The sequence below is a fragment of the Palaemon carinicauda genome, chromosome 24 (assembly GCF_036898095.1).
Source record: "Palaemon carinicauda isolate YSFRI2023 chromosome 24, ASM3689809v2, whole genome shotgun sequence".
NCBI lineage: Eukaryota > Metazoa > Arthropoda > Malacostraca > Decapoda > Palaemonidae > Palaemon > Palaemon carinicauda.
In genome coordinates this window covers 20,421,525-20,440,546 of record NC_090748.1, presented here as the reverse complement: position 1 = coordinate 20,440,546, position 19,022 = coordinate 20,421,525, and the positions used below count along the sequence as shown (strand labels likewise).

The following is a 19,022-nucleotide window of genomic DNA, read 5'->3' as shown; positions in this document are numbered from 1 at the left end:
CGCCAGCATGGTTTGTCATTTTATGCATTTCTAGGATTAACTTCTTGGTCAGGACGCTATCCTTTGATAAAAGGATAGGCGAGAACATACATTTATCTCTGTCCTTCCAGCGTGCAGTCTTACTTCTAACACGCAATATACCATTGTGATCTGGATAAATATTAAGTTGGCTGATTATATTAGGGATCTCTCTAACTGCATTAGAAGACCGTGCAAAATATTTAAAAACTTCTGGAAAGTGAATCTGCTGGTCTCTGTAGATTACAAAGTTATAAGCTTCTGACAAAGTTTCTTCATCAGTAAGACAATTAAAATGTGAATATTTACTTGGGTCCCTCATCTTTACTGCAATTTTCAGGTTATTAATAAACCTTATCACATACCTATGGACTGAAACTATACTCTTGAAGCCTGAAAAGGAATCCATAGAAACCAAATGGTTTATATCCTCTCCAACCACAGACTCTGTAGCAACATGAACGTTACTACTTTCAAGAGAAGAGCTTATACCTTCTTCTCTGAGCAATGTATTAGGAATGGTGACTTCCATCATATCACTTGCAAAAACATCAATATCTGCATCAGCAACAGTACCACTGAAAAAATTAGAGTTCATTAATTGCTTATAGGAGAGAGGTCGGGTGATTGCATCAGCTGGGTTTTTAGAGCCTGCACAGAATTTAAACTTAATAGGAAATTCTTCACACATTCTGCAGATACTATCTAATCTATTTTTCACAAAGATGCTCAAATTACGCAATTTATCAAACTTTGTAACATGTGCTGATAACCAATGTAAGCAAACTAGACTATCTGTGTATAGATCCATCCCTACTATGTTAATAGGCTCAACACAATTAGAACCACTTAATTCTCTTTTAATATCATGTAATACTTCAGTCCCTAAAGAAACTGCCTGAAATTCAAGAGAAGGTATGGATTTAGATTCTAATTGTTTGTTAACAAATCTGTTCTTAGCCATGACAAAGTTTGTTTTTTTAGTTCTCAAATTATATAAGAACACAACACAGCCGTAAATGCTTCTAGAACTGTCTGTATATGCAATCAAATTATACATATCATCTCTCCTACCAACAAATCTATTAACTGAAATCGTTGGAGAAGAATTTAGCTGCTTAGCAATATTATTCCATTCTCTTAGCAGATCCTCAGATAGCCTATTGTCCCAACCAATTTCTTTATTGCACTGCAAAGAATGCATGAATATTCTAGCTCTATTTAGTAAAGGTCCACAAAAATTAAAGATATCAAAATTTGATGCAATAGAACTCAAAATCTGCCTTTTAGATGAAGCATTCTTATCCAAAACTAATTTCTGGGTGGACAAAGAATCAGTCTCTGTATTCCAAAGCAATCCAAAAAGCTTGGTCACAGGGGTCGACTTCTCACCAGTTTCTCCATCAATGGAACTCTGCAAAGATTTACAATTTGTCATAAACTGTTGTACTTCAAATCCATAAGGCTCAAAAATCTGCTTCAAATTATCGAAGGCCCATTTCAATTTGACAGGGTCATTGAATGAAACCGCGCAATTATCCATATAACATAAATCATAAATATTTCTCTTCAAATTCCTAATTTGTAGCGAATCATTTTTTATATCAATCATGAGAATATAATATAAAGCTAAAAGCAGTAAAGCGGGACTAGGTCTAAGACCAAAAGGAAGCCGAACATGTTTGTACACTATCAATGAAAAATCATCCTTGGCAACATTTCTGTACCAATAAAACAAAAGCTTTTGCTGATCAGATTCAGGCAGCACAATTTGCAAGAAGGCTTTTTTCAAGTCAAAGCACAGGACATTGCTATCAAATCTCAATTGTAGTATAGAAGTAGATACTTTCTTATTAAGGCAAGGGCCCGCTAACATTGCCTGATTGTGGCTGACTGTTAAAGGCTTTGAGGCATCATTTTCACAAATATTAGACAGAAAAACATTTCTACATTTGCTACTCTCCTTTTCGAACCTGAATACGGGCATGTGTGGCAAAAAGGAAAAACTAGGGTGCTCCTCCAGGAATTGAGATAAATTATCTACCCTCTCTATTATACCTAGACGCTCTTGTTCTCTGAAAACATCGTCTATCATTCCAAGAGACTTACCATCTTTGTGATATCTCTTAAAATTAGACTTTAGAACCAACTTTGAAAGAGTTTGATTTTTACCAAGAAGATGAGACACTTTCTTGTTCCATAAGATAGGAAGCACTAGTCTCCCATCATCACTGCGTGTAACAGAATTCAAAACATAATTTATCAAATGCAAATCATTTTCGACACAAGATTCATTATACAAAGTTTTATCATAATTCAATATCTGAGAACACTATTCAGAGAGAACAGCATCTGTAGCCTTTTTTAGTTCAGATTGAACAAGATTACCTTTATCATCTAGTACAGCATAATTTACTTCAGCAGAAATACATTCAGTATTAGGGGAATGACCTTTCTCCGGCTCAATAATAGTCACTGAATCAGCCTCAGAATGACTAAGTAATACGCTTGGATTCCTTGTAGAATTACTGCTGTGAGGAATACTTTGCAAATTTCTCAGGTATTCATTAACATTTCCAGAAAGCATAATACCAAGGGAAGTTTCCAAATATGCAGAGGGAACACCAGAGCCAAACAATTTCGTTATTTCTGGTAAACAATGAATAGAATGAGTTCCAAGTATGAACTTAATATCAGAGATCATATCCTCCCCTTTTGCCAAAAATTTATCTGCAAATTTATATCCCTTTTCCATAAATCTTTCAACAATTCGACTCAAACCTGGAAGAGTTAGCTTTGTATTGATTTCTGGAAGGCAGATTGCTTCCACACAAAAACTGTTCACATTATTATTTAAATTAACACGAACAACATTAGTCAACAATTTTCTTTGAGAATTAATACCTCTTACAGTGACACTGAAATTTGACTCCAATACTTCCAAATTATTTTGCTTTGCAAATTCAGCATCAATAAAATTAAGCTGAGAACCACTGTCTTTAAGACAACGCATTTGCTCATTATTAGACAAAACAACCGAGAAAGTGGGTAAAATGGAAGCCCCAGTATGTGAAAGGACCTTATTGCAATCTATGCTTATCATACCATTTGTTGCTCCAAGGGAAGAGCCCTTTTCTTTATTGACGTTATCAATAGCCACTTGAACATTATTATCACACAAAAAACTGAAATGCCAATCGTTACATTTGTTACATTTTCTCAAGAACCTGAATCTACATGCACTTGTTTTATGAGGATTAGCACATTTAGTGCAAGCATTCAACTTAAGCAGCCTTTTGACCCTTGCCTTTGGAGAGGCATAAACCTTACACTTTTTAACTGGATGATTAGCATTTTCGGAACCATTTTCGTCCCTACACAATATACAACCCTTTAATTTCACTGCACTGGAAGAGTCAACCTGTACGTTACTAGCGAAACTTAATGTTGATCTAGCATCTGACTGAACTTTACGATTAACTTTCTTCTCCTGATATCTTTTCTGAACCCCAAGGTAACGCTCTGTGGCCTCAAAAATATTATCCTCAATATCCTTAAGCAAAGGTTTGTTTTTATTTGTAATCTGAGTTAATTGCAATTTAAGACCATCATTCATAGCATCCCAAAAGAAATATTGCAAGACATTATCAATGGTTATTGCAAGTGCAGCAAATGAGTTTTTAATGCTTCTCATCTTACCAATAAAGGCATATGGATCAGAGTCATACGTTAATTTTAATCCTGAAAGGGCAAGCATAGTTTCAAATTTCTGACCTAATTCAGAACCAAAAGCTTTTTGTAACAAGGCTTTGGCTTCCTCATAATTCTGTTCAGTAGAAGATAAAGATTTCACAAGAGCTAATGGCTGTTTACCTAGTTGATTTTGGAGATAAATAAACTTAAGATAAGAGTCTACTTTCATTGTCTCCATAGCCTTTTCAAAATCCTTAAAAATTTTTTCTATGCTTTCCCCCTCAGAATGATTATATACAGGAAGAGGCAAACATGGGTATTTAATATTAGGAGAAGGGTTACTAGGCAAGGGAATTTCTGCTGTGACTTTCTCGAGCATAGCTAATGATGATAAAATATTATCCGTATAAATAGCACAACAATCGAGTTCTTCTTTGATATCGGATTCATCCTTTTTTTCACTGAAAAGCATATCCACTATCTGAGAGTCCAAACTATCTAACTTTGTTTTTAAATTTTGAAGGGATAATACAAAACTAATCCTTTCTTGCTCAGTGAGAGTACCATATTTAAGCCTTACACTGTCACAATTTTTGGTCACCTGTGTTCGACAATGACCATGTGAAATCTTAAGAGCCTTCAAATTCTCCATATTGCATGTAAATTCAGCTAAAACTTAAAAAGTAGAAATGTGCAATATATAGTTGAACAAACTCATTAGCAAATTCAGAAATTAAGCAAAGCGTTATCGAAGGAAATATAACCTATGAAAATTCGCAAATATTCACAAAAAATATGACCAACACAGCAAAATAAGAAACAAGTAAAATATTCACGAAGCAAAAAATGTGTGACCGCGATCGAAAGATTGAAACCGACGAGGAAGAACACCATGAAGCAAAAGACCTTTAACCTGCCCCACGTTGGGCGCCATTTTCAAAATACTGGAGGTTTAAAAAATTATCAATGGCAATAAATTATAATCAAGAGCGAATTCAAATATTTATTTTACATAAACAGAACTATCACTGAAATATGTATTAAAGAAAATGGCTCAGGATCGTAGATGGTCTTATTGCTTCTTGGTATTTAAGCGAGGTATCCGTCCTTATAAAGACCGATGATGCGACCTCACTAACAACCCCCAATACCAGAAAAGTCCTCAGGATCTATAAATATGTCATAAATACGCTCTATTAATAGAGAGCAAATATACGAAAATATATCAACAAAACTATTTAACTGCCAGTTAATATAATAAGTGCATGAAGCAAATATGAACTCGAACGAGCAGAATAAAACAAGACACTTCACAAATATAAGTAGTTAAACCGGCAATAAATTCTAAATTTTAAATGAAAACAATATGGTTGGTCCTTTGGATGATATTTTATGGTTCAGGTTAAGGAGACAATTCATTCAAAGTGAATGAGTAACTCGAGTGAAATTTACAAGGCACAAGCATCAATGTGGTTTGCAACTTACCTCCACTCTAAGCAAGCCTCTCTAGGTCAATTGCAGCTGTCGTTGTTAACTAAAAAATCGATGCAACTCCATGGTATAGTAGCCTCAAGAAGTAATCCAAGTGCTCGCACTTCCAAGCAGGATCATCCTCGACCAACGGTCACACTAGTCACTTAAAGCTCCATATCAAAATTTACGCTGGATTGGTGAAAAATATTAGTGAAGAGTTGACACGCCCTTCTCAGCTGCTGAGTGAAAATGCACTGCCGTCTTCAAACGCTGGGACTAGAAGTAAACTTTTGAGGTGAATTAAAGGTTTTCGTTCAGTCTCAAAACTCAAGTATTAAATTATCACTTTAAAGGAGGAATTTTATGGTTGCAAACTATTGATGCTTTCACAAACTTAAAACATAACATACTGAAACTGAAGGAGTCTCCAAAGCAAGAACTAACCATTATAAACAATTTAATCTTTTCCCAAAAACCAAAAAAGAAAATTAGAATTTTGAAACAAGCAAAGTAGAAAATCAAGGACCATAAAGGGTGGATATTACACTCTAAAGTTAAAAGTTAAAAAGAACAAAGTGAAAAGAGTTTCACTTTTTTTAACACAATATGCTATCAGATGCCAAGAAATTGCATCTGAGGGTGTTTCCTCATAACATTTTTCCCTATGCCTTCGCGTCTTAGGTTCCGCCTTCAGTCTCATTTTGAACTTTAGCCCCCCCCCCCAAAAAAAAAAGAAAAAAAAAAACAGTAAAACGCTCCTACGCCCACGCAAGTCTCGCTCTCCTCCATCCCTGACTTTGTAACCAAGACCTAAAATCCATCTGCTTCAGATTCTAGATATTTAACCCTTCAGATCTTGATCCTTAGTGAGATAACCGATGATCCTCTTCAGCTGTTATTGTATCCTTTAAGAGCACTACGGTACTACCTTGAGGGACGCGACTCAACCCCACTGAAACAATAATATTCAAGTGTTAATTCAAACTTCTACTACTTTCTTATTTATCGACCAATTTCTTTCATTTAAAAACCACTGGAAAGAGAATTTTATATTCTAAAAGTTGTACATGGCAAATTTTCATACTCTTTTTTGTTTTCTATATAATTTTAACAAAGTATAGAAACACTTTCAATGTTGGTCATATTTGTCTTATTTCTTTTATAAGTTTTGTTTTTTTCAAAAAGTTAATATACAGATTCTATGTTATAGAATTCCTTATCTTTCCATGTTTGAATTGAAAAAATCGGTTAATATTTGACAAACCAAGTAGTAAACTTTTTCCGAAAATTTCCAGTTTTTAGAAAACAGACTTAAAAGTTATTTTTCTTAAAAATTGGTTGATTCCATATTAGCATGTATATGTGTTAATAAATATGAATATTCAATTCGTAGACAATCTAATTTTCTATCTTTTCATGTTGGAATACTAAGGATTGGACAATATTTAAAAACATTATAGTAATATTTCTTTGAACAGTTCACTTTGTTAGAAATCAGGCTTGAATGGTTTTTTTAGAAATATGAAAAAAATATTAGTTTTAATCAACATGGGCTATTAACAGTAAATATACTTCATCGCTGGGGATCATAAGGACATTTCTTCATATTTCATGGTGGTTTATTCACGTGGCAAACCCCTTCCCTGAAATATGGAGATGTCCTCCCCCACACACTCATTCATACTGGTACACCATTTTCTCTCTCTCTCTCTCTCTCTCTCTCTCTCTCTCTCTCTCTCTCTCTCTCTCTCTCTCTCTCTCTCTCTCATTTTGTCCCAAGTCTTTACGTTTTGAAGCCTCCAGTGAATGCCTCTTTCCCTCTTTATCTTGGTTTAGACATTATATAGCCATATACTAAGTTCATGTTATATTTTGTAAAATTTTTATGCTCATCAAAACACTTTGGGGCCATAGGTTTTTTTATAATCACAAACTCCACAACTTACTACAGTAGTGGTATTCCTATAATTCTCTTCCAGTGACATATCTAGTTTTCCCAAGCAACCTGGCATAGTACATAGCCCAGTATTATTATAGAAAAAAATTAATTGAGCATGTCAGTGTCTAATGTTATCAAACGAGAACTGGTTCAATAATACTTTTTTTTAAGGCATTCTCAGTATTGCTTTCTAAATTGGCAACTTCAAAATCACTTGACACATCATCAGAATAGGCACTTGATGTGCTAGAGAAAGAGGTATGAATCAGCAATTGATGTGCTTAGGAGAGTGAATTATTTCTGGAGGCTGGGTGAGATCCCTGATCCACTAACAAATTTCTATGCATTTTTTCACCTTTTATTGGGATGTGTCCTTTTTTATTGATATTCTAGGTATTTTGGAACATTAATAGTATACCAAACTATGAATAAAAATGCAAAATCACAATATATTCACAATATGTGACTAATATAGCGTAATACTCTTATTTATTTACACAAGATTAGGGAGGAAAATATAATCTCATCCACTTCTTCGGGGAAAATTTTGTGCTTTTGACTTATTTAGTTATCATTTTTGACACGTTATGCATCTTTCAGCATAATCATAACACGAAAAATGTAAATATATAAATGTGCACACAAATGAATAGGACGAATGTATTTAACTTGCATTGGGTGACACTTCTTTATTTACACGAGATTAGCGTCAATAACACATTCTCGTATGGGTTTTTCTTGACATATTTTACGCTCTTGGTCCAGATAGTTATCGTTTCAGCATAATCATAACATATAAACTATGAATACATAAAAGTACACATAAATGAATGGGACAAACATATACAACTGACAATAGGTGAGGGTAATTACACAAGATTAGCAACTCTGCTCAAGATTAGATCCAACATATTTGTCTGTTCCTTTTTCTGGATACATTTTATGATTTTGCTCTATATAGTTATTATCTCTGACACTTGATGCATATCCTAGTATTATCATAACAGAAATATTATACATATAAACAGCAGATAATAATAGCAAAACAAAATCTGTTTGCTATTCCTCATAAATAAATAGAGAAAATGGAGATTATGATGTTCAAACCAAAGAAAATTGTCAAATTTAATGGTAAACTACATTCTTTAAAATGAATAAGAATAAGGTTGGCCCGCTGGCGGCATTTACGTACATATAGAAAAGGCTATTTTAGCCAAAGAGAAATTTTCTTCAGCATTAAAAGTATTTGAAACATAGATTATAGACATTATACTGTACTACCAAAAAAAATGAAAGATGAATTTTGAAAATTTCAACCCTAGGTCGTAAGTCAGTCCCCTTAACCCTGGATAGGTACGGTCCTCGGACACCCCTTTAAGGGTATACTCGGACGCGAACGACCCCGACGCCAAAAAAAATTCTTGAAAAATCAGTTTTTGCAGTAACCTCCTTTTTTCTTTTGCCAAAAAAAACTTCAATGAATGCTTAAAACAACTGTAAAGATAAATACTACTCATCTGCAGAAAAACTATTTATTATAAATATTTTAAAAAATTAAGTAGAAAAAAAAAGACCTGACATAAAAATTCATAAAAAAAAAGTTTATACATATATACACAAATCCTTTTAGGAATTGATTCTTGAATGTTTAGGACACATCTTGATGTATTTTGGATGAAGTCAGACCCATGGAGGTGAAGGTCTGAAATGAGAAAAAATGGGTAACTTTTTTTGGCCAAAAAAAATTGTCCAAATTTCATGAATTTTTTTGGGTACCCAAATGAAATAGGAAGTGGCTAATTTTTTTAGGGAATAAACATATGTTATCCTAAAATAGAAATATGTAAAAAAATCTTCATTATTTTGTAAATTACATTTATATCAGGGGCCATATCTAAAGGTAATTTTTTGAGTACTTGGAAATTTCGTAGAAAAATACATATATTTAATATATAATATGATATTTATGCAGGTAAAAATATACCAAAATATCACAAATTCTATAGGGAACAAGAATATATATAGATAGGGCAGCTTACGCTTCGGATATGTCCACAAAATGGCCGCCAACCACACTGACTCAGACTCCCTAATCTGCCACTTGAAATGTAGGAAGGGTATGTCAATTTCAAGGTGTTATTTACTAATCTAATTATTATTGGATATGCATAAAAATTGTATGGTGGGTTGCTGGATAATTGTCGATTATTTTTACGACTATAAAATTAAAATTCTGACCCAAAAAATTTTTTTTGAAGGGAAATAAAATCGAAAAAAAAAAATGTAAAACAATATTTTAGCTAAAAAAATTTGATGATATTCAATCAAAAAAAAAGTAAACAAAATTTTCCGACAAATAAACATCTAGAGGAATCATTACTCTGTGATAGTTCCTTAGTACGTAGTAATTTTGAAAGAATTGGGAAAAAACGAAAAAATGGCAATCACCGGAAAATCGAACACATACCTATATATACGCCATATCTGGCTAAAAAAAAGATAGGCATGGGTAGCCAGATCATCTAGAAACACTTTCCAACACTATAAAAATATAAGTTTTGCGACACTACTTGCCAATTCCTTACGGTAACATGACTAAGCAAAAAAATGCAAAACAAATAAAAAGGGGCACTCGTGGAAAAATGGCCATTCTAATATACGGCATTTCAGAAAAAAAAAATTTCAGCCACGTGCTAGGCAAACCATCAAGGCATATTTTCCGACAAATAAACATATAAATGAAATATTACTCTGTGATAGTTCCTTAGTACGTAGTAATTTTGAAAGAAATGGGAAAAAACGAAAAAATGGCAATCACAGGAAAATCGAACACATACTTATATATACGCCATATCTGGCTAAAAAAAAAATAGGCATGGGTAGCCAGATCATCTAGAAACACTTTCCAACACTATAAAAATATAAGTTTTGCGACACTACTTGCCAATTCCTTACGGTAACATGACTAAGCAAAAAAATGCAAAACAAATAAAAAGGGGCACTCGCGGAAAAATGCCCAACATTCTAATATACGGCATCTCAGATAAAAAAAAAGACATGCACGTGTTAGCCCAACCATCAAGGTACACTTTCTAACACATAAACATGAAAAAAAAATCAATAATATACGGCAATTCCTTACTACGTAGTAATTTTTACAAATATTGAAAAAAAAACAGAAATTGGCAACCGCAGTTAAATACCCAATATATCAATAACTACGTCGTATCTGACAAAAACAAAATCACGCATGGGTAGCCAGATCATCTAGACACACTTTCCAACACTAAAAAAGCAAAAGTTTTACGACACTATTTCGCAATATCTTACGGAAAAATGACTTGGCAAAAAAATTAAAAAAAATTAAAAAGGGACACTCGCGGTAAAATGCCCGACATTCTAATATACGACATCTCAGATAAAAAAAAAGACATGCACGTGTTAGCCCAACCATCAAGGCACACTTTCTAACACATAAACATGAAAAAAAAATGAATAATATACGGCAATTCCTTACTACGTAGTAATTTTTACAAATATTGAAAAAAAAACAGAAATTGGTAACCGCAGTTAAATACCCAATATACCAATAACTACGTCGTATCTGACCAAAACAAAGTCATGCATGGGTAGCCAGATCATCTAGACACACTTTCCAACACTAAACAAGCAAAAGTTTTACGACACTATTTGGCAATATCTTACGGAAAAATGACTTGGCAAAAAAATGAAAAAAAATTAAAAAGGGGCACTCGCGGTAAAATGGTCCTCGTGGTGATGAACGACATTTTAACTAAAAAAAAAAACATGCACATGGTAGCCAAACAATCCACCAAGACTTTCCACAACTGATAACCTATACAAGTTGCACCATTCTACGACAATTTCATAATACGTAATAACTTTGATAATTATGCAAACTACCTCAGAAGGGTAAACTCGGACGCGAACGACCCCGACGCGTCTCAGAAATCGGGGAAGGAGTACAGCTACAGCAATGCACATCTGGACACTACTAGAGCGTGTAGGGGAGACACCTCCTGCAGGTCGATCACCCACAAATTCAGTCACAGGGGTGAGTCACGTGAGAAAAACCTGTTTTTTTTTTACGCTCGGGGTCGCAAACGACCCACCGTACCTATCCAGGGTTAAACATGCAAGTGCTATAAGACCTCACCTGCAACACCTGTTTGTCACCTCAGGTATGATTAAAAAGAGGATTTTGAGGAGCATGGTTTTGTTCTGGCTGAGAAAAGTGATAACATGATAATTTTCTCCTTCTTGAGCTTCCTCTGAGGGAGGAACACTAATAAAAACTCAAGACATCATAGGTGTTGGTGCCTCATTAGGTTTCAAAAGAATTTCTCTGGTGCAGGTACTCCAAGCTAGTGTTTGGAGATGGCAGACAACCTTCACTGCTAATTACCAGCGGGATGTGACTCACAGGTCCATGAACACTTTCTCCTTGGGACCTGTTGTAGTTGCACTGTAGATGGTGTGAATTCCCTGGCTCCACTCACAGGACCATTAACTTCTGATCAATGGCAGAGGTTAGGAGTTAGTCTGGGATGAAAGTAATGAATGACTAGCCTTTCTTTTCCTTTCAATCTTCCCCTTTCTTGGGGTACAGCATCCAGAACTTATCCAGCTGGATTGGGTCTGGTTATCAGGTAAGCTTACTCAGCTTTGAGCTGTTCTGTATTCAGATACATGAGAGATTTTCCCACTCTCCTTGCGACGGGGAGTGTGATATATCCAAGCAAACCCAAAAACTCATAGAAGGTCTTCATAGGATTTTGGAACCATTAAATGATTATCTAAGTGTACAACACAGAATTCTGGCTTAGAAACAACCCTTAAATCCAGGGCCATGGACCTGCTGGTACAATCAAGCCAATTGTAATCAGAATCTTAACTCCTTAGCATCATACATGTGCAGGTTTCGAGTTCCCGGGATAACTTTTCCAGCCAGTTTGAAGAGGGACTTCTTCTGCCTGATAATGAATCTGTTATGTAAAGGATGATGGTTTGTATTTGTTTAGGAACAAATGACAACATCTTAAAACTTAATTTGTATTTTCCTATCTATAAAGACCTGATTCTTTTACTCATACTTTCCTGCCAACACCAACCTTTTAGAAAGTCCCAGCTGCTATATAACTGAATTAGCAGTGAACCAGTGAAGACAGGGGGACGGTCGACTCCCCACTACTGGTAGGTAACTATCTGTCAGTTGTTAACACCTCAACATCAGTTTTTAGTTGCTGTACTCCCAGCTTGTTTCTTATCGTTCTTCTATGTAAATTACTCAGGTTTGTATAGTTAGGAAAAATATAAATTACTCCAAAGAATTTGTCATTTTAATGACAGTGTGGGTAAGATCAAACTCTGTCCACACCAGATCCTCTTGCTTTATCCTGATGCCAACTCATCTTGCAGCAGAGAATGGAGTGCTCCTGCACTGGATAAGTAAAAAAAATTCTATTATTTTTAAAGTGATTGCTGAATCTTTTTCTTTTTTTCCTAGCTGGCGTGCAAGAAGTTGTACTTGGTATGGCTCATCGTGGGCGACTGAACCTTCTTACTGGAACTTTGAAGTACCCACCAGTTATTATGTTTCAGAAGATGAAGGGGTTGCCGGAATTTCCCCCACACTTAAAGTTTACAGGCGATGTTTTATCGCATTTAGGTCAGTCTTTTGTGTTTATTGATTTTTATTTTATCCAATGTGATGAAAAATTTTGATTTACAGCTGACTTGAAATAATTTATATTTGTAAGGAATATGAAAATATCATCTTTTGTATTAGACTTATTTAATTGAATTTTCATACTGTATTAGAAATATCTTATTACTATACACTTTCAGTAAATTCTGTTGATTTGGAGTTTGGAGAACAAAGTTTGCATGTCACAATGCTGCCAAATCCATCACACCTTGAAGCTGTTAACCCAGTAGCATGTGGTAAATCGCGTGCTCGGGAAAGAAGTTTGAATAAAAGAAATCCTAACAAAGACTCAGCCCTTCCTTCAGATAAAGTTGTCTGTGTACAGGTTAGTAACGTGATGAAAGCTGTGAACCTTTTAATGGGTGATCATTGCATTTTTTATCAATAATCTAATTATGGTTGTCAATTACACAAACCCCCTTATTTTATATATTGTACTGTAATTCCTAATCTGTAAGCAGAGTACAATAATTAACCCCTTCACAATGATGACGTATGTTATACGTCAAAACATGCCAGGTACAAGGGTATATGGTGTACATGGTACATCATTTATAAATATAAACTATTTAGAAGATAAATTTTTTTTTTCCTATAAAAGAGTGCAATACATGGTCTTATTTATTCCGGTACCAATACAAACTTGTGTCCTTTACTTAGGAGAGATAACAGCAAAGCTGTAATACATAGCAGTTAAAATTTCATAATGAGATGTAAACAGGTGGTCAGTAGCTACCAACTGGGAGAAAGGAAGTTCCGCCTCCCTGCTTGCTCACTGAGTTGTCACTTATTCTTTTTATTTTTTCCAGTGGGTCAGCAAATTCGTTTTTCAGTGAAATGTCTGCAGAAATGTCCGTTGATATTGAACAATAATGCGGCACCTTTCTGAGTTCCAGGGAGACAGATCCTCAACTCTGGTTCCCTGCCTACTGAGGACAGAGGACACTCTTACAGTCAGGCCTTCCCTTGTGCTGTGTCAAGAGTGATAACTCTACCATATGATACTGCATGGAGATATAGTTTACTTGAAACAATTCATAAATTGAGACTGAGAGGTGAGCTATTATTGTTCATTCAAGCATTTGTGTCACAGTTTTTTCAAGTTAGAGTTGGTGAAACTCTGTCGGAGAGAAAATGTCAGGAAGAAGGAGTCCAGTTCCTTCGGGTAGTGTGCTATGTGTAACAACATTTTCATTAACCATTAATGGGATATCCTCTGTTATTCTCCAAGATGTTCTTTCCACACACTTTGTTGATGATCTCTCCATATAATTTGCTGGATCTAGAATGCAATGGTTGAGAGAAAATTACAACTCTCAATTGGCGAACTTATTCAGTGGGTTGATATGAATTGACTTAAGTTTTCGACAAGCAAAATTGTTCTTGCCCATTTCTGTCATATTTGGGGAGTATATCGAGACCCTGATATTTGTATCAAAGGTCAATGGATCCCATGTGTAAATGAAGCTAGAATTTTAGGATTGATGATGTATTTAATTGCAGGCTGACATGGGTTCCTCACTGAAAGCCTTAAAAGTAAAATGTCATGGGGCTCTGAATTTTTTAAAAGTTTTGTCCCCCTACGTCATGGGAGCCAGACGGATAAAAAGTTAGTAATGGGTGTGGAATATACTCTTCAGCCACCCAAAGCTAATTAAAGATTTTGAATTCTACACACCATACTGGTATCAGATTGGCCACTGGATCCTTTTAAACTTTGCCTATCCCAAGCTGCCTTGTTGATGCTGGAGAATTACCTTCAGACTTTTACCGAAAGTCTTCTATTGTTCAGCATGTGTTTAAGTTGTAAAGAGTTCCTGATTCTTTAGCTTTTTAGACTGCAAACCATTTAAGGCATCATAGATATTTTGAGTTACACCTATAATCTCCTCAACTTTATGGTTTTTTGGTAAAACCATTAATAAACAGTCCTGATATAGCTAGAAACAAAGTTCTTCCATTTAAGATATTATCAACCACTCCATAGAAATTAACACATCTTTCTGTAAATATTTTATTGGTATAAAAAAGAACAAGACTGAATTAGAAGCTAGGTCTTTTAAAGAATATCTTGAAGAATATAGGAAATCTACTTTTATATATACTGATAGCTCTAAATTTGATGCTGGCATCAGATTAGGAGTACCTATATAGTAGTGCTTTTAATTAAAGAGGTGAACTTCCTCTAGTATCTTTTATATTTACTGCTGAACTTTATGGTATACTAACTGCTATTGAAAAATATAGTGTTAAAAGAGAAGGTCAATCATACCATTTAGTGATGCAAGAAGTGTCCTACACACATTAGATGTTTTTAATTCTAGTAACCCTTTAGTTTTAAAGATTTTAGAGTGGATTTGTATTATTAGGCTAAGATGTATAACAGTTTGTTTTTGATGGGTCCCTGCACACAAACATGTGTCTGGAAATAAGAAGGTAGATTTGCAGTACTAGCAGAGAATGCTGCAACCGAGTTGCTACCAAGAAGGTATCCCATCCTCTGTAATGATTTTTTTTACCTAGAATTAAAAGTTTCCTTTATAATAACTGGCAACAGCATTGGGATAGTTTAGTTGGCAATAAGATGGGAGAAATAATGAATGCTATATCTCTTTGGAAGTATAACATGATGCCCCGAAAGTGGAAGACTACACTTTGTTGTCTCCACATTAGTCACACTTGTTTGACGCGTGAGTTTCTGATGACTGCCCAATACCAGCGATATTACAATGACTGTATGGTACCCATGACAGTGAAGCATTTGTAGACTGAATTCCCCCACTTATAGCAGCATAGAAATATTATCTGAATGAAGCTCGAGGTGAGGATGGCAGGTTCATCCTTTCCAAAATTGTAGGGCAGGATGTATTGCACTATGCTAGCAGTATATTTAGATTTATTTCAGGATCAGGTCTTATGAAACCTATTTAAATTTTAAAAATACATCTTTGCTTTTAAGGTTTTAAGTTGAATATTTTATTCTTTATTTATAACTCACTCACTTCTAGCCACAATGCCATCAAAACACCAGTAATGCAAGTTGTTGACACAACAAGATTTTTTTTTCTTATTTAAATCCTTTTTTTCTCAACTATCATTTCAACAAAATATCATCTTCATGTCTTAGATGTATATTTCATATGAATATTGTTCATTGCTTACATGAGTGAAAGTTAGTGTACTATTATTATTCCTATTTATTGACATTCCACTCAGTACTTATCAACTTCTTACATACGCAGTCACTATTTCCAAGCCCGTGAAATATCCAAAATGTGAATTATCCAGTTCATATTGACAGTCACACGCAAGGAAGAATGACAACAAACAAACCTTTTTTCTGATGACCTAAATTTACATTAACACACACACACACACTCTCTCTCTCTCTCTCTCTCTCTCTCTCTCTCTCTCTCTCTCTCTCTCTCTCTCTCATATCAGCTGAGCTAGTGCTCACTTGCCCAGCGAGGTTCTCTGGAAAGTCATTAATGGTGATAATATGATGATCAATTGGTAGTTCCACTTTTGGGATAACTGGTTGTTCATCTTTGACAGTTGTAGGATGATTATTGGCTTTTTCTCGGATGCCCTTCCTTTCCATTGTTGTATTCATATTGTGGCTGGAATAAGAGGTCGAGAAAGAACTGGAGGATTCCAGTTCACTCCCATTATACACTAAGAGTATTTGCCTCTGGCAGCAGATTGTGTGGCGGAAGTATTGAGGTCTTTTTCTGAACTCAACCTATGAAGGGAGAAGGTTGACATCTGGAGTGTGTCTGACGTGGGCCTCACCTATGACGCTTAACAAAAGTGACATCATCTGTATCAGATGGGATTTAACTCGTGGGAAAGGGGTAAAAGCTTCCTGCCCTTTTTCTACTCCCAGTACAGAAAAGAATCATCTGAAAGATAATATTGTCTTTGTTCCGAAGAACGTGTAACATTTGATGAATTACGAACATTAGGCCAGGAACTAGTGTGTGGTTGTTCATGTAAAGCAATGGATTTGCTATTTGTGTAACTCAGGGTTTTGTGATTGTGATATCTAACTAGTTGTTTATTAAATTCTGGGGTAACTTTAAAATAATGAGGTGTCCATCTAACACATCCCCTAGGATGTGCTGTTTGTGAACAGGCTTGAGAAGTGATAGCAAGTTCATGGCGTGCATTAACATGGCTACCTGCAGAGGAGTATCCTCATGCATCAAAATGGCGGTGCTTGGAGTGACATCATTATGGGTGGGCATGACAACTCGCTTGGACTTGTTGGCCTGACTAACCCGCAGAGGAATTTCATCAAGCACAGGAATGGCGGCATGTGGGGTGACGTAATCACACGTAGAAACAGCGTTGCATGTAGATTTGTTAAGCCTACCTGAACAATGAATAGACATTATTTGGGGAATTAATGAGGGTATTACCACACAACTTCTAAGCACTTATAGGCTTAGAAGAAGACAATTGTTTAGAACAGCTTGGTGTTGCCAAGTCTTGGGGTGTGGACACAGCTGAAGCCGTCCGACCAGTCTTGTAATAGAGGGCTAAAGAGTCCCGGAGTATTTCCTGGGGACTCTTTAGAGGAGATCAATACCGAGATCTCTTGGTGCACAAGGCAAGCCTGGCTAGTGGGAACAAGCTGGAGATTGGTAATAAAGGTTTTTCATTAAGGCTCCTTCCATATGAGGGGAAATGGCAGTCTCAACACTAGGGTTCCTCAAACGGAAGTGTCAAGAGACTTTCAACGCTCGGATTGGAGATATTTCCAAGAGCGGAAAGATCTTCTTTGGATAATCAGACATAAAGGCACCCCACTCAACACACTCGTGGGAGGTGAGGGAGATCTTAATAACAGGGTAATCAGAGACGTGGGTACTGAGATCTGACCAGGCTCAGGAGAACAGTAGTCGTAGCCAAGGTATCTGTTACAAGTACTGGCTTAAGTTAATACTTTACATTATCAGAACTGGGTGATGAAACATTAACAAAATTATCGTGGCCGTCATCATTCATGACTGGAGCCTTAATAGGTTCCTGACACAAAGGACCTGGTTGGGGGATAACTTTTGCCGCAGAGACGTACTTTTATTTCTTGCCACTGCTGGAAAAAAACAAAGGAGAGCAATCTCACTTAGTTTGTTTCTTGCAATGAGAACAATATCTTTCCCTCTGGGAGGACAGCCACTCCCTACAGTACTCACATGGTGATTACATTGAACATCTCTTGCCTCATCAAAAGGGGCAAACAGGATACGGATCAACATCTACCTGATTCATGATGGTGCTACAGGGACATCCATCACGGGCGGGGCATAACGCATGATATTAGGATTACTAGCTATAATGGAGAAGCCACTCCAAAATCAAAATGCAAGTGACAGTGAATAATAAAAAAACACACAAGGCACAAGCACTAAGCACTACAAGGGTATTTGTTGGGAATGCGGATGTATAGACCGTAGAGAAAGGAAAGGATACGTCGTCAACGTAACGACTAGGATTGTAGTGATGAGCATCATGCGACAGCAACCCATGCCGCCCTGCACTTTGGTTACTTGGAAACCATATCGTGATGCATTCAAATCTCTTTTTCTTTTGATTGTCTGGTTATAGAAAACAACACTAGGAGTAACCCATTTAAATTACTCAGTGTATTTGCGTATGAATAAGCAGTATTTACGTTACTTAATGCCTGGTAATGGTGTAAAATACCAAGAACAACTGTTTTCCAAGTACTTTTACAATAAAAAAAAGTAGTTTTTCAAGTATTTCTCTGATTTAGTGAATAACCCTTTGGCAGAATAAGTTCTATAGTTTAAGGATTTACTGTATCCATTTGTCTGAGAACTTTTTTTTTTTTTAATTAAGCTTAAAGATATTTTAATTATTATTTTCACAAAACCTTATTGAGCAAATACATATTGATTAATTTCATTGTTTTAAATTTCAGGTTCATGGAGATGCAGCTTTGGCTGGTCAAGGGGTGATTCAAGAAACATTGGCTATGTCTAATGTTCCACATTTCTCCATAGGTGGTAGTCTGCATGTGTCTATTAACAATCAGGTGGGATAAGTGGTGTTTTGACATTTTTTATAGTGGTCTGGTTAGCTTGTACTTTCATAATTTTATGAGACAACTGATTTCTTTCGGTACTTAAAACGGATTTTGAGCGA

General features: G+C 35.6%; 1 protein-coding gene across 1 annotated transcript in view; it reads left to right on the top strand.

Moving 5' to 3' along the window:
• Window positions 1-19,022, top strand: part of LOC137618107 (2-oxoadipate dehydrogenase complex component E1) — a 447,864-nt gene that overhangs the window by 296,320 nt on the left and 132,522 nt on the right. The window contains exons 5-7 of the mRNA XM_068348104.1: window positions 12,651-12,812; window positions 12,992-13,176; window positions 18,799-18,912. Of these exons, the coding sequence (XP_068204205.1) occupies window positions 12,651-12,812; window positions 12,992-13,176; window positions 18,799-18,912 (461 nt within the window). The remainder of the gene's footprint in view (window positions 1-12,650; window positions 12,813-12,991; window positions 13,177-18,798; window positions 18,913-19,022) is intronic.